At 50.0% G+C, this 17,033-nt stretch overlaps 1 protein-coding gene and 1 long non-coding RNA gene across 2 annotated transcripts; one reads left to right on the top strand and one right to left on the bottom strand.

Annotated features, from left to right (window-relative positions):
* Positions 1–3,675: 3,675 nt before the first annotated feature.
* On the bottom strand, positions 3,676–16,716 carry LOC120978633 (aminoacylase-1-like). Its single transcript, XM_040406887.1, has 15 exons — positions 16,604–16,716; positions 16,079–16,163; positions 15,007–15,071; positions 12,768–12,872; positions 12,542–12,636; positions 9,365–9,441; positions 8,659–8,748; positions 8,471–8,527; positions 7,839–7,912; positions 7,703–7,752; positions 5,343–5,487; positions 5,198–5,266; positions 5,042–5,121; positions 4,523–4,583; positions 3,676–4,111 (listed from the first exon to the last, which is right to left on the bottom strand). The coding sequence occupies exons 2-15, from the start codon at positions 16,161–16,163 to the stop codon at positions 3,947–3,949; spliced, it is 1,218 nt and encodes a 405-aa protein (XP_040262821.1). The 5' UTR covers positions 16,604–16,716; the 3' UTR covers positions 3,676–3,946.
* Positions 9,448–10,620, top strand: LOC120978639. The gene is made up of 3 exons (XR_005774145.1): positions 9,448–9,856; positions 9,890–10,337; positions 10,403–10,620. It is a non-coding gene; the product is annotated as an uncharacterized LOC120978639 (long non-coding RNA).
* Positions 16,717–17,033: the final 317 nt, after the last annotated feature.

Below are 17,033 nucleotides of genomic sequence, written 5' to 3'. Positions count from 1 at the left end.
GCCTTTCTTCGGCGCCTTGGTGCTTTACCAAGCTTCTGTGCCCGGTCATGGCCTGGTTACGGAGTCGGGGTGTGCGTCTAGTCATCTATCTAGACGACATCCTCATTATGCATCAATGTCAGTCGACGCTGCTACAACACCTTCAGTGGACCTCGAACCTCCTTACGGCTCTTGGATTTCTGCTCAACCCCGAGAAATCCTGCCTCACGCCGTCTCGACGGATGGAGTTCCTGGGCTTCACGGTGGACTCTGTTGCGGAATCTCTCAGTCTTCCGTCAGAGAAGTTGCGGACGATACGCAAGGAGTTGAGACATGCCCTCTCAGCTACCTCTCTATCCCTACGCCACCTGGCTCGCATCATTGGCCTGCTGGCCTCCTCTATCCAGGCGGTGTTCCCCGCTCCTCTCCATTATCGGGCCCTACAGCGCCTGAAGATTGCCCACCTTCGTGCCGGGGCCTCATTCGCGGACGCGGTGGTTCTGGACCAGGAAGCGCGGGAGGAACTTCGTTGGTGGATATGCAACTTGGAAGCCTGGAACGGCAGAGCAATCTTCGGATTTCAACCAGAATTCACGGTGGAGTCTGACGCGAGTCTCCAAGGCTGGGGTGCCCACTGCGAGGGTATTTCCACAGGGGGTCAATGGTCGGAGGCCGAGACCCAACTTCACATCAACGCTCTGGAACTCCTGGCGGGCTCGTTTGCCGTCCGGAGTTTTACCAATGGCATCGCACATGCCTGCATCCGATTACGCATGGACAATGTGTCGGCGGTCCGCTATGTCAATCACCTGGGCAGCACCCAATCGGCTACCTTGGCCCGACTGGCGAAAGAGTTCTGGTCCTACTGTCTTTCCAGGGACATCATGATACAAGCGGAGTACCTTCCGGGTCTACACAACTACCGAGCGGATCGGAGTTCCAGATGCTTCACGGACGGCAGCGACTGGAGGCTCGCACCGGAGATGTTCTCCACGATCTCGGACACCTGGGGTCCTTGCGCCATAGACCTCTTTGCGTCACGGCTCAATACTCACCTGCCCAGGTTCTTCAGCTGGCGCCCGGATCCGGAGGCGGTGGACGCGTTTCTCCAGGACTGGTCGTCAGCCCTACATTACGCGTTTCCACCTTTTGCCATGATCCCAAGAATGTTGCTACAGACTCGTCGTCAGGATGCGGAATTGGTGGTGGTGATCCCCTTCTGGGGGACTCAAGCCTGGTACCCGATCCTCCTGGTGGATGTACCTCTCCTCCTTCCGGATCGGACGGATCTCCTCCAGGACCCTCTGGGTGCTCCACATCCCCTGCTGGTCGACAGATCCCTTCAACTTCTGGCGTGCCGAATCTCAGGACTCCCGGAGAGGTCGAGGGAATTTCGGACAACGCTTGGGCTCCCGGCACCCGAAAGTCTTACCGGGCAGCTTGGGGATCTTGGGTTAGCTGGTGTGTGGAACGGGACCTGGATCCCATTTCGGCGCCTGTGACCCATTTGTTACAATTCCTTACGTCTCTTTTTGAAGCAGGAAAAGCTTATCGGACCATTAATTTGTTCCGTTCAGCGATTTCTTCTATTCATCAGGGTTTTGATGGTGTTCCGGCGGGTCAACACCCTTCGGTGTCACGCCTACTACGTGGCTCACGCTTGGCTCGGCCTCCTCGGCCACGCTTCACCACTACGTGGGATGTTTCCCTGGTCCTTTCTTTCCTCTCTGCTTGGCCGGAAAACGCGGCTCTTTTCCTCCGTCAGCTGTCAGCCAAGTTGTTGACCCTCTTTTGCCTCATTTCCTGTAAGAGGGTCTCTGATGTCAGGGCTCTGGATCATGACGCGAGATCCATTACTCCCGAGGGCGTCACATTTAACATTACGCGGCGCACCAAGACCAATATTCGGTCCGTGTCATATCCCTGTTTCCCGTCTTCTCCGGCGCTTTGTCCTGTAGCCTGCTTGCGGGAATATGAGTTGCGCACTCGGACTCACCGCTCTGCGGACATCCCACAACTGTTCCTCTCTACTCGCCATCCTTTTGGCCCGGTGACCAGTCCCACTTTGGCGCGTTGGATGAAGTGGGTCATGTCCCTTTCGGGGATTGATACGGCGGTCTTTACCGCTCATACGGCCAGGGGCGCGGCTGCCACTGCCCTGGCTGTTTCGGGGGCTCGTTTGGAGGACATTTTGCGTTTGGCTGACTGGTCTAGGGCCACGACGTTTAGAGAATTTTATTTTCGTCCGCCACCTCATGTGTTTTCATCTATTATTGATCAGCTTTGAACTTGCAATACGAAGCCTCCGTGTCTTGCTGTAAAACTAAATGATTTTCCTATTTCAAGACGTAAAGTCATAGTTTTATTAAAGACACGGAGGCGAGTATTGCCCGCCCGGGGTTTCTCCTGCCCGCCCTTTTACTGTGTGATTATTATTGGACTGTTTACATTGTCTTTTATTGTTATTTATTACGTATATTAATATTACTGAATATTTATGGTTCTGTTTATCAGCGACCTTACGGTGTACGACCGTTTCCAGGGTCGATCTTGTTCAGTTTCTGCCTGATTCTTACACTGGCTATATTATTTACTCTGTTTCCGGTTGAAGTTTCCACAGCGTATGGAATTCTACGTTGTTCCAGGTTTCCTGAAGTGTTAGCCAAGTTGGCTTGAATTCTACAGTTTGATGGACCAGAGTGGTTGTCGTTTCTCGGGTCCAGTTCCAGTTACGGTTATGCGGTTGGTGTCGCGGATACAAAGAAAGAGGAAGTTACTGAAGAGGACACTGCTTATTATAGGATCTGTCAGGGGAGGGGCCTTTATTGTTATGATTATGTAAATTTCTTCTTTGCTGCTATTGGTGGAAAAGTAAAGAAGGAGAAAGCAATAGGAGCCTCCGTGTCTTGCTGTAAAACTATGACTTTACGTCATGGAATAGGAAAATCATTTAGTTACATCCTGTATTATACTCCAGAGCTGCACTCACTATTCTGCTGGTGTAGTCACTGTGTACATACATTACTCATCCTGTACTGATCCTGAGTTACATCCTGTATTATACTCCAGAGCTGCACTCACTATTCTGCTGGTGCAGTCACTGTGTACATACATTACTTATCCTGTACTGATCCTGAGTTACATCCTGTATTATACTCCAGAGCTGCACTCACTATTCTACTGGTGCAGTCACTGTGTACATACATTACTTATCCTGTACTGATCCTGAGTTACATCCTGTATTATACTCCAGAGCTGCACTCACTATTCTGCTGGTGCAGTCACTGTGTACATACATTACTTATCCTGTACTGATCCTGAGTTACATCCTGTATTATACTCCAGAGCTGCACTCACTAATCTGCTGGTGCAGTCACTGTGTACATACATTACTTATCCGGTACTGATCCTGGGTTACATCCTGTATTATACCCCAGAGCTGCACTCACTATTCTGCTGGTGCAGTCACTGTGTACATACATTACTTATCCTGTACTGATCCTCAGTTACATCCTGTATTATACTCCAGAGCTGCACTCACTATTCTATTACTATCAGAGCTGAAATCTCCCAGCATTCCTGCTTGTTCAGTGTCTGCGCAGGGTTTGCATTCTGGGATGAGTCCTCTTTACATGGGTCTTTCTCCCATCTTTCTGCCCCAGGAAGTAAATGAACAGATAGATACATTATAACCAGAATGGACAGAGTTTTATTTGCTGTAGATTTTGGGAGTCATTTTGTTTCTTTCATCTGTGACTGAGGAATATCCTGAGAGCGGTCGGTGTCAGGTGTGATAAGGAAGTGATGATTGAGGTTGTCAGATTTTGGGAGATTTCCTGAGGATTATTCTTGATCAGATCTCATTCTCCAGAGGTTAAAGCTTCAGTCCCGGAGGTCAGAGGTCATTCCCTGAGAACAGAGGACATTCTGCTGGACACATCGGTCTCCTGTAGCTGCGGCTCTGGGGTCATTGTTCTCCAGGTAACTGGGGGACGCTGGCCAGTGAGCCGATGATCCGAGTGTAAACCTGGATCCCACGGAGGAAAATGTCCTCATTCAGATACTCATTGTGATCATGGAGCAAAATTGGGGTGTTGTTCATGGGGGAGAAGCCGAGGGCATCAAATCCAGCCTGTGGGAGGAGAAGCTCCAATTAGTGTGCAGCCTATCCATTCACTAGAGATCAGCGGTGACATCACTGAGAATGCCGCCTATCCATCACTAGAGATCAGCGGTGACATCACTGAGAATGCCGCCTATCCATCACTAGAGATCAGCGGTGACATCACTGAGAATGCCGCCTATCCATCACTAGAGATCAGCGGTGACATCACTGAGAATGCAGCCTGTCCATTCACTAGAGATCAGCGGTGACATCACTGAGAATGCCGCTTATCCCTTCATTAGAGATCAGCGGTGACATCACTGAGAATGCCGCCTATCCATCACTAGAGATCAGCGGTGACATCAGTGAGAATGCCGCCTATCCCCTCACTAAAGATCAGCGGTGACATCTCCTGGTAGCAGTAATAGATTTACTCACCGGTCTGATATAACGACTGTCGGTGGCAGCCGGGAAGATTTCAGGTTTCAGCTTCAAACCTCTAAAGAATAAAAACACATTGTAAATTAGGGTCCATTCACATGTCCGTAATTTGGGTCCGCATTCGTTCCGCAATTTGCGGACCCATTCACTTTCAATAGGGGTGGAACGGATGCAAATCCACATTTCCTGGATCCGCATCCGTTTTTTCGGGATCCGCAATTTTGTTCCTGGAAAAAAATAGAACATGTCCTATTCTTGTCCGCAATTGAGGACCAGAAAAGGCATTTTCTATTATAATGTCTGTGATGTGCGGATCCGCAAATTGCAGGTTGCACATTGCAGGTGTCCGTGTTTTGCGGATCCGCAAAACACTTACGGATGTGTGAATGGACCCTTACTCGTCTGATTCTCCAGTTCATGGATCTCCCGACCAGTTCAACCAGTTTATGGTTTCTGTAATCTGGGGACATCACACAAATCTGTGGGACTGCGGTGTAGAATGGATCATCCACTCACAGTTTTTTACAGGGGTCGCTGAACGCTTTCCACCAGGGGTTGGAGTCTTCGGGGGTCGTCATCTTCTGGTTCATACATTTCTAGGAGACATGAACATATATGAAGCGGCAGGCGGTCACCACATTGGGGTCACTCCCTGCATCTGGAGCCTCTTACTTGATGATACTCGAAGGTGATTTGGTCTCCAGCTGCCCGACACCATCTTTCTATCTGCAACTCAAAGTCCTGCAAGGACAGAGGAACCACGGTTGGTGGAAACAAGACACAGAGGAGAAGATTGGAGACGTGGATGTGGCTTTACCTTAAGGTCCACGGTGGGTGGTATCCGGAGGTCAAAGGTGGCAGACATCTCAGTAGGGATGACATTGAAGGAAACGCCTCCGCTCACCTTCGTTAGGTTTATTGTGGTGACATCTCCGAGTCTCAGGCCGGGGTTGGACTCAAGTCTGAGACAAAGCAGAGAAGATGGAGACTGTCAGGAGCAGTGGTCCTCTGAGACCTCACAATGCTGCCGTCAGCGATTCTGCCCTTTGAAGATTTCTGTAGCTGCAGGTGACTTCCCTTACTGCCAGCGGATGGTCTGAGGACAGAGAGCGCAGCTCGGCCGTACAAACTGGACACCTATCGAAGACCTTTCTATACTTTAGACCATTTGGGTTCAGATATAGGGGAAAAGGTCATGTAGGAGTTGAGAATCACACAACGTTTTATATTTGTTTTGTTTCTTGTGTCCTTTTGAATGCTGTGGCCGCCATGTTGCTCAAATTTAAATGCATTTTCTGCATTGAACAAAACTGCTCCATCCAGCTTTCCCAAGTCTATCTGTGCAGCTTCCACCTCTCCTCCTGTTTCCCTGGTCTGCATAATCCCCAATCTATATACTGCTCCCTGCAACTGTGACCTCATTGTGTTCAGGAATGCTTCACACTTGTGGTAAAGAGATCCGGCAGGGAAAAGCATGCCCGATAACGCTGCATTCCCGCAGAGAGATCCGTAGTGGGAACCGGTGAAGACCCGGCAAAGATACAGAGAATCAGACAAATCCCGCTGTGTGCAGCAGTTTTCGCCCGGCTGCTTCTCGGCATGTTTGCCTGGTTGCGGCCGGATCTCTGCCGGTCCCCATAATAGTGAACACCAGCGGGTGTCAGTTAACGTCCGGCAGAGCCAGATCCAGACCTCTCTCCGGCCGGGAGTCAACGCTAGTGTGAGGCTATCCTTAGTCCTATAGATGTTCATCCAATGGATCCGATGTTATTTATGTGACTGTTGTAAAGCTTGTGAATAGTGATGAGCATATGCTTCATCCGAAGTCGCTTCATTCAAAACTTCGGAATAATACTGTATGGAGATCCATTTTTACATAGATGGACAAACGAGGTGTTAAGGAGGCCATCTACGTAAAAATGGAGAAGCCAAGCTTGAATAGAGGCGGGGGGGGGGGGAGGTTAGACATCTATTGTCTGCCACATACAATGCTGTCTTGACAACTTTTTCTGGGAAGTCTATCACCTACTGACTCCAATTAGGATAATGGAATCAACACCTTTGACCCCATGCTGGGTATAATGACCTCTGACCCCATGCTGGGTATAATTCCCAGATGTTGATTCAGTTACATATTTATTCCCAGAGAATCTTGTACAGTCACTCAGAATTGAGAAAGCTCGTTGGAAGAACATGTGAAACGGTTTCAAGAAATCTACAGTAAGTCCAGTTGCCTTGATTTATTCTTTACAGATATCCAGGCTCTTTTCTTCTTCTCCTGCATGACTGACCCTCTTCCCTCTCACCTCCTCCAGTCTGTCTCCCCGGCTGTCTCACCTAACCACAATCTTCAGCCTCTCTCTCTCCTCTGGTATCTTCTCCTCTTCTTTCAAACATTCTGTCATAACCCCATTATTTAAAGAAAATCTTCTCTTGACCCATCCTGCGCAACTAACTACAGACCTGTCTCCAACCTCCCCTTCATTTCTAAGCTCCTGGAGCGTCTGGTCTATTCTCTCCTCATCCGCTATCTCTCTTCTAACTTGATCTATTACAATCTGGTTTTCGCACCCTACATTCTACAGAAACTGCCCTCACCAAAGTGACAATGATCTCCTGACAGCAAAATACAATGGTGACTACTCTGTTCTCATTCTCCTTGATCTCTCTGAAGCATCTGACACTGTAGACCACCATCTCCTCCTCACCATGCCCCAATCTATCAGCCTTAAGGACTCTGTTCTCTTGATTTTCTCCCTACCTCTCTGGCTGCTCTTTCAGTGCATCGTTCGCTGGCTCTACCTCTTGATGTTGGGGTTCCTCAGGGTTCAGTCCTAAGGTCTTTTTTCTGTACACAGCCCCTCTAACATCTCTATATCTGAAACCGAATCTTTCAAAAACGGAACTTCTGAAGCTCTGCAGATATCGGCTGGTGACAGCTCATGTAACGTTATATCTACTCCCTATTGTGTCACTATGGCTGGAGCATTGTACAAAGCAAGCACTTGTTACCTTCTGTGTCTCCCCCATCTCCTCATAGATTGTAAGCTCTTTCGAGCAGGACCCTCATTCCTCTTGTTTGAGTTGTTGACTTGTTTGCTGCTATGAAATGTATGACCCCTGATTGTACAGCGCTGCGGAATATGTTGGCGCTATATAAATAGAGATTATTTTTACCTTTTCTTCTCCTCTTCTCTGAAGTTCAGGAAACTTGTTATCACCGATTGCTGGAAATAATAAAAGGACATGGACAATACTGACCAAGCATGAAGATAAGAACCCACCAGATTGGGAGGATCGAGGGGTAACTCACCAACTTAGCAGCCGCCGTATTCTCTATGAAGCGAGAGCCGTGTCCTGGGTCCCCCCTGCAGTGAACCGTGATCCCTGAGGGACACACAAAGGTCACGTGTACATCACCAAACCCAGAGGGCTCAGCACCCTGGTTCCCCATGAATAGTCCTGCTACGTAACTGGGCAGAGATGTCCAGGTCGTAAGGAAAGCTGGGTGACCACCTCTGTGGAAGTTGTGATGGTGGCATATTGGTTGTCACTCAGTTTCTCAAAAACAGATCTCGCCAAGAAATGTCTGAATAACGTTTTTGGACAATTTGAGTGAAGGGGGCGACTTAATATTTACCTGAGCAGAGACCGCTTAAAGGGGTTTCCTAGGATTTCAATATTGATGACCCATCCTCAGGGCACTTGAAGTGAATGGGACGTCTCGTAATTACGATGCACTGTCGATGGCGAGCAAGTGAAGGGAAGGCAACTCCCGCATGGAGCGCGGCCTTCTCTTCAGTCAGCTGTCGGACCCCCACCAATCTGATATTGATGACCTATCCTGAGTAAAATCCCAGACAATCCCTTTAAATCTACACCCAATATCTCTTGGAATAGTGGAAAGCCCCTTTAACTTAAAGGGCCAACAGCGCGAGGACTTACACCAGACGCATTTCTCTCCATAGAAGACACTGAATTCATCTGTTGGGTTTGCAAGACCTGAAAAGTACAGGGACCGGGTCAGAGAAGGGGCAGCACGTAGGACGAGCGGACGGGGAAGACGAGAACAAGTCACAAATAAAGGAACAAGGAAAAGTGAGAAACAGCAATAACTGGAAATGATCGCAAACCTTCATCAAGAGTAATCCCAGGATTCATCGCACGGAACTCGGGGTGGTCCACAAAGAGCTCCATCCCCTTGTGACCCCCAATTTCTTCATCTGTCACAGAAGGAAAAACATTGCTTATTCTTTACTGCTGACACTGGGTGCCGCCCCGAGCGGCCGAATCCTCCTCGGTGTTCACACTTCAGTTATTTCCATCAGTGATTTTGAGCCAAAACCAGGTGCGGGTCAAAGGGTCAAAAAGACAGAACAAGAGGAAACCTTTCCATTCCACCTGATCTCTGCGGAGGCCTCACTACGGACAATGACTGAAGTGTGAACGGAGCCTTACTGTAGGCTCGGAGAACGCAGGACCTCGGCTCTCACTGCCACCCCCGTGGACTAGTTCAGTGTCTGTACAAAAACCTGCACAGAACTCAGGCGGCCGTAAGCTGTCCGCAAAAATGCGGATCCGTTTATTTGCGGACAGTTCAGCATGTCCGCAAAAAAACTGATTGCATTCCGTTTTTTTGCTGATCCATAGACTTCAATGGGGCCATGTCTCATTTTTTTGCTGAGCCGTGCAACGGAAGAAAAGGGCCCCATAGAAGTGAATGGGACAGCATCTAATCCGCAAAAAAACGGATCCGCATTTTTGCGGACAGCATACGGCCGTCTGAATGAGCCCTAAAGCAGAGCTAAAGCTAAATAGTGAATGGAAGTCGCATCCTACCTGGGACCATGGTGAGGTGGATGGTGCGCGGGAAATGCTGCCCCTCTGATTTCAGCTGCCGGATAGCCTCTAGATACCTGCAAACCATCACAAAAGACCCCTAAATCATACAAGTGTACGGACCATAGGGGTCCGCCCTAGAGAGCAGGTCGCTACACATAAGCTGTAGGACGACCGTACATTATACAGGAAGACTTGCCGTTCGGGAGTCTAGGACAGCGGGTGATACCTACAGGTGATAGCCAGGACAGCGGGTGATACCTACAGGTGATAGCCAGGACAGCGGGTGATGGGCTATAGGTGATAGCCAGGACAGCGGGTGATACCTATAGGTGATAGCCAGGACAGCGGGTGATACCTATAGGTGATAGCCAGGACAGCGGGTGATACCTATAGGTGATAGCTAGGACAGCGGGTGATACCTACAGGTGATAGCTAGGACAGCGGGTGATACCTACAGGTGATAGCCAGGACAGCGGGTGATACCTATAGGTGATAGCCAGGACAGCGGGTGATGGGCTATAGGTGATAGCTAGGACAGCGGGTGATACCTATAGGTGATAGCCAGGACAGCGGGTGATACCTATAGGTGATAGCCAGGACAGCGGGTGATACCTACAGGTGATAGCTAGGACAGCGGGTGATACCTATAGGTGATAGATAGAACAGCGGGTGATACCTATAGGTGATAGATAGGACAGCGGGTGATACCTACAGGTGATAGCTAGGACAGCGGGTGATACCTATAGGTGATAGCTAGGACAGCGGGTGATACCTACAGGTGATAGATAGAACAGCGGGTGATACCTATAGGTGATAGATAGGACAGCGGGTGATACCTATAGGTGATAGCCAGGACAGCGGGTGATACCTACAGGTGATAGCTAGGACAGCGGGTGATACCTACAGGTGATAGCTAGGACAGCGGGTGATACCTACAGGTGATAGCTAGGACAGCGGGTGATACCTACAGGTGACAGCTAGGACAGCGGGTGATACCTCCCAAGTGATAGCTAGGACAGCGGGTGATACCTACAGGTGATAGCTAGGACAGCGGGTGATACCTACAGGTGATAGATAGGACAGCGGGTGATAACTATAGGTGATAGCCAGGACAGCGGGTGATACCTACAGGTGATAGCCAGGACAGCGGGTGATACCTATAGGTGATAGATAGGACAGCGGGTGATACCTATAGGTGATAGCTAGGACAGCGGGTGATACCTACAGGTGATAGCTAGGACAGCGGGTGATACCTATAGAGGACAGCGGGTGATACCTATAGGTGATAATTGGACAGTGGGTGATACCTATAGGTGATAGCTAGGACAGCGGGTGATACCTATAGGTGATAGCCAGGACAGCGGGTGATACCTATAGGTGATAGCTAGGACAGCGGGTGATACCTATAGGTGATAGCCAGGGCAGCGGGTGATACCTATAGAGGACAGCGGGTGATACCTATAGAGGACAGCGGGTGATACACCTATAGGTGATAGCTAGGACAGCGGGCGATGAGCTATAGAGGACAGCGGGTGATACCTATAGGTGATAGCCAGGACAGCGGGTGATACCTATAGGTGATAGCTAGGACAGAGGGTGATACCTATAGGTGATAGCTAGGACAGCGGGTGATACCTACAGGTGATAGCTAGGACAGCGGGCGATAAGCTATAGAGGACAGCGGGTGATACCTATAGGTGATAGCCAGGACAGCGGGTGATACCTATAGGTGATAGCTAGGACAGAGGGTGATACCTATAGGTGATAGCTAGGACAGCGGGTGATACCTACAGGTGATAGCTAGGACAGCGGGTGATACCTACAGGGTTTAGCTAGGACAGCGGGTGATACCTATAGGTGACAGCTAAGACAGCGGGTGATACCTACAGGTGATAGCTAGGACAGCGGGTGATACCTACAGGTGATAGCCAGGACAGCGGGTGATACCTATAGGTGATAGCTAGGACAGCGGGTGATACCTATAGGTGATAGCCAGGACAGCGGGTGATACCTACAGGTGATAGCCAGGACAGCGGGTGATACCTATAGGTGATAGCCAGGACAGCGGGTGATACCTACAGGTGATAGCCAGGACAGCGGGTGATACCTATAGGTGATAGATAGGACAGCGGGTGATACCTACAGGTGATAGCTAGGACAGCGGGTGATACCTATAGGTGATAGCTAGGACAGCGGGTGATACCTATAGGTGATAGATAGGACAGCGGGTGATACCTACAGGTGATAGCTAGGACAGCGGGTGATACCTACAGGTGATAGCTAGGACAGCGGGTGATACCTACAGGTGATAGCTAGGACAGCGGGTGATACCAACAGGTGATAGATAGGACAGCGGGTGATACCAACAGGTGATAGATAGGACAGCGGGTGATACCTATAGGTGATAGCTAGGACAGCGGGTGATACCTACAGGTGATAGCCAGGACAGCGGGTGATACCTACAGGTGATAGATAGGACAGCGGGTGATACCTATAGGTGATAGCTAGGACAGCGGGTGATACCTACAGGTGATAGCCAGGACAGCGGGTGATACCTACAGGTGATAGATAGGACAGCGGGTGATACCTATAGGTGATAGATAGGACAGCGGGTGATACCTATAGGTGATAGCTAGGACAGCGGGTGATACCTACAGGTGATAGCCAGGACAGCGGGTGATACCTATAGGTGATAGATAGGACAGCAGGTGATACCTATAGGTGATAGCCAGGGCAGCGGGTGATACCTATAGAGGACAGCGGGTGATACACCTATAGGTGATAGCTAGGACAGCGGGTGATACCTATAGAGGACAGCGGGTGATACCTATAGAGGACAGCGGGTGATACCTACAGGTAACAGCTAGGACAGCGGGCGGTGAGCTATAGAGGACAGCGGGTGATACCTACAGGTAACAGCTAGGACAGCGGGTGGTGAGCTATAGAGGACAGCGGGTGATACCTACAGGTAACAGCTAGGACAGCGGGCGGTGAGCTATAGAGGACAGCGGGTGATACCTACAGGTAACAGCTAGGACAGCGGGCGGTGAGCTATAGAGGACAGCGGGTGATACCTATAGGTGATAACTGTAATATGCTAATACACTGAAAGAAGACGATGATAACGGGGATCCTAGAAGAAGTGGTGGCAGCAGATCTCTTCTCTGCACTTACTGGATGGTGACAGATTTCATGTCCTGCGTTCCTCTCGCATAGATATTTCCATCTTTGTCTTTATGGGCAGCAAACGGTGGATACGTCCAGAACTCCTGCAAAGGAGCAAAACGTTACTGACCCCAGTCCTGTGGACCACCCCCACCCAAGTCCTGTGGACCACCCCCACCCCCACCCAAGTCCTGTGGACCACCCCCACCCCCACCCAAGTCCTGTCCCTCCGCACCTCAAACACTGGGACCACGTCTGTGTGGGAGTTGAGAATGACGGATTTCAGCTGTGGCCGCGTCCCTCTCCAGGTGAGGATGACTATGGGTCGACCGGGAGCAAACTAGAAAAGGAAGACAAAAAATGTAGACCATCGCAAAATCAAAGCCCTTGTGTTGTAGACTGGACGAGCAACACCTTCCATGTAATTGTATAGACCCATAATCTGTAGCAGTGGTGGCGAACCTATGGCACGCATGCCAGAAGGGGCACTCGGAGCCCACTCAGTGGGCACACGCTCAATGCTGGAGCGCAGGGGAACCAGCGGTCCCTTCATTCACTAACTGCAGCTCATCTCCTACAGGAGCGGCCCATGACCTCAGCCGGCGGCCGTCCTCAGCAGCGCAATGTACTCTCACAGCAGCGCCATGTCTGCCAGATTCCTGCTGCTGCGGAGCGCCGGCATCGGAGGAGCCAGGTGAGAATTTACAGTTTGTTCGTTTTATATCCCCTGAAGGGGGCACATAATCTGCCATAACTACTGTGAGGGGCACATATCTGGTTATAACTACTGTGAGGGGGCACATATCTGGGTATAACTATTCTGAGGGGCACATATCTGGGTATAACTATTCTGAGGGGGCATCTGGGCATAACTACTGTGAGGGGCACATATCTGGCCATAACTACTGTCATGGGGGCACATATCTGGGTATAACTATTCTGAGGGGGCATCTGGCCATAACTACTGTGAGGGGCACATATCTGGGTATAACTATTGTGAGGAGGCATCTGGCCATAACTACTGTGAGAGGGCACATATCTGGCCATAACTACTGTGATGGGGGCACATATCTGGCCATAACTACTGTGAGGGGGGCACATATCTGGCCATAACTACTGTGAGGGGGGCACATATCTGGGTATAGTTATTGTGAGGGGCACATGTCTGGGTATAACTATTGTGAGGGGCACATATCTGGGTATAGCTACTGTGAGGGGGCACATATCTGGGTATAACTACTGTGAGGGGCACATATCTGGGTATAACTATTGTGAGGGGGCATCTGGCCATAACTACTGTGAGGGGGGCACATATCTGGGTATAACTACTGTGAGGGGCACATATCTGGGTATAGCTACTGTGAGGGGGCACATATCTGGGTATAACTATTGTGAGGGGGCACATATCTGGGTATAGCTACTGTGAGGGGGGCACATATCTGGCCATAACTACTGTGAGGGGCACATATCTGGGTATAACTAGTGTGAGGGGCACATATCTGGCCATAACTACTGTGAGGGGCACATATCTGGGTATAACTACTGTGAGGGGCACATATCTGGGTATAACTACTGTGAGGGGGGCACATATCTGGGTATAACTACTGTGGGGGGGCACATATCTGGGTATAACTACTGTGAGGAGACACAATGTGGATATTACTACTGTGTGCTGTCACAAAGGGGCAAAAATTACTATGTGGGGGCATTAAGGGGGCTAGGTGAGTATAATAATGTTTAGGGCGGGATTAGAGGTGTGGCCTGGTATGAAAACATTTGCTGCATATGTTGTTCCTTTTTGTGGGAGGTATGCAGCTCCCATGTGCTCAAGCAATGAAAAGTACATGAAGGGGCCACTGGGAGGTCATGTGAGGGCCCCTTACAGAGTATAGTGGCCCCCCATACAGTATAATGACCCCTCAGTGCCCCCCATACAGTATAATGACCCCCCCCCTCAGTGCCTTCCATACAGTATAATGACCCCCCAGTGTTCCCCATACAGTATAATGACCCCCCAGTGCCTCCCATACAGTATAATGACCCCCCAGTGCCTCCCATACAGTATAATGACCCCCCAGTGCCTCCCATACAGTATAATGACCCCCCAGTGCCTCCCATACAGTATAATGACCCCCCAGTGCCTCCCATACAGTATAATGACCCCCCCCCCAGTGCCTTCCATACAGTATAATGACCCCCCAGTGTTCCCTCATTCATTATTCAGGTTAAATTGCGGTGTTGCCACTTTGCGATAAAGAAGTGGGTTTTGGGTTGCAGGTTGGGCACTCGGTCTCTAAAGGTTCCCCATCACTGACCTATAGTACTGAGGCCATCTGTCACCTGAATGGACAACACAAGGACTATTATTAAGGGACATGGGGAATTAAAAGCAAGTTCAGGCGTGTCATTGGACCCCATCGCGGTGCCTTTTTTGTTCAAATAGAAGGCATTCCTCCCCACTTTGCCTTCTGTACCTCCAGGGTCTTTTTCTCCAACCCGATTTCATCTGCCATCCTAGAGAGGAACCGCGCAATTCCATCTGCAACACACAAAGAGGATCAGATTGGGGCTCATGCATTCATCTCTACACGATAGAAACTCTCAGCAGATAAGTCCTAGTGTTCTGCTCTAGAAGTGTCACATTTCCAGACCAGTAGCCAATTTTACACTGCAAAAGTTTAAAGGAGCGCGGCCGAGCGGTTACCGCACTGCAGCTTTGTCTTTTAAACTTTCCCTCTGATTGGGATTCATTCACACAGAGATGTCTGGACAGAGGACGGGTCCGGGTATGATCGCTTTCTAAGGCTGGGTTATACTGAGATCTCTGACCACAATGATAATAGTGATGTCACGGTCATTGCTACAAGGATGGGGGTCTGACCCCCGAGAAACTCCCCTGATCAGCTCAGTGAAAGGGTTGTGGTGGTCCTGCAAGTCCCCCGTACCTTGTGCTGCAGTTCATCCCCTTCTCTTGAGTTCTGGAGAGCCCCTTTACATTCACAGCTGCAATATTGTCACCCTCCATAGCTACGCCACTGCCCACTCCCATTATAGTGAACGGCAGGATGTTATCTAATAGAGGGATGCCCAACCTGCAGAACAACAACTCCCAGCATGCTCCGATAGCTGTAGGCTGCCTGGCCATGATGGAAGTTTTGGAGGGCCGCAGGTTGGGAATCCCTGATCTAATAAATGGCCGACGATAACCCAGACTTAGAAGCTTCGGGATGACATAGACCTGGTGATCAGGGGAGGGACAGCGAGTCCACAATCAGCCACCAACATGTGGTATGTGACGTCAACATGGCCGAAACCGACGGGTAACAGCGAACATGGAAGACAGTACCTGTGGACCCAGGGAACTGCCCTCAATGTTACCCTATGGAGGGCGTCTCTGCAGCGTACAGTGCCCGATAACACAGCGCTGCTCATCGGGGTGACCTGCGGTGAATACGGGTTACTGCACATGGAGCCTCCTCATTGTATCACTGCCCCAGCAGGAGGTTAGTCGGGGGTCCCGGGAGCTCGGGGGGGTCGTGCCATTACCATAGTCCGGCTCCGGCTGCACGCTCTGGATCCTCAGATATTCCCGGAATCGCGTGGTGGACGGGTTCTCAGCCGCTGAATCCATCTGCAGAGGAATAATACTATGAGTATACCCGGTGCCAAGCCCCTGCCCCCTCCCTGTCCTGACCTAAAAATGCCTGCATTAACCACTTCACTGCCAGGAGAGAATATATGCAACCTGTGGCTTCTAACTGGCTTGCTGTGACTTGTGCCACAGGTTTCTGCACACCATCGGAACACCCCCCAGTTAACCCTTCACTTTACTGTTTCTCTCCAACATTTGCTAGTTTTGGTTTGGCAACAATGTTCCCGTTTCACTTCCTCTTGTAAGAATGTTACCAGCTACAGCTCTACCAATGCAACCCTGCCCCTCTCCGAGTACAGATCTGCAGACTATCTCCACTGACAGCAGATAGCAGCCAAGCCCTGTGTTGTCAGAGCAGCACAGCCAGCAATGGTTGTCAGGAATTACAATATGCAGCCCTGCCCCCACCGGCTCTGTACCTGGCTGTGCCCTTGTATTCCCTGTACCGGCTCCTGCAGATCTCCTCCTCCTCCTCTTCTTCTTCTTGCAGCTTGTGCTGAGCAGGGAGTGCTGGAGAATATATATATAGCAGCCCAGGGGCAGACCTGAGCAATCAATCCATGAGCAGTCCAGCTCGAGCGCAGAGCAATCCAACCAGAGTCAAGCAGAAAAGAAAATTTTACAGAATTTTTTTAATTCTATTTTTATAAATGATATTAAGAATTTATAGGAAAAAAAAATCTAGAAAGTATTTATAATATTGTAACCTCCTGCATATTTCCTTTAATAGGACCTGACAACGCTAAAACGTCTGACGGCGGAGGACGGTGCGGTGAGGGGTCAGTACAGAGCCGCTTTCCTTCTCTCACTGCCCTCATGTAACATAGTACATAAGGCGGAAAAAATACA

Source organism: Bufo bufo, chromosome 9 (assembly GCF_905171765.1).
Source record: "Bufo bufo chromosome 9, aBufBuf1.1, whole genome shotgun sequence".
Lineage (NCBI taxonomy): Eukaryota > Metazoa > Chordata > Amphibia > Anura > Bufonidae > Bufo > Bufo bufo.
The sequence above is the reverse complement of the archived record's forward strand: the minus strand, read 5'-3'. Positions and strand labels throughout refer to the sequence as shown.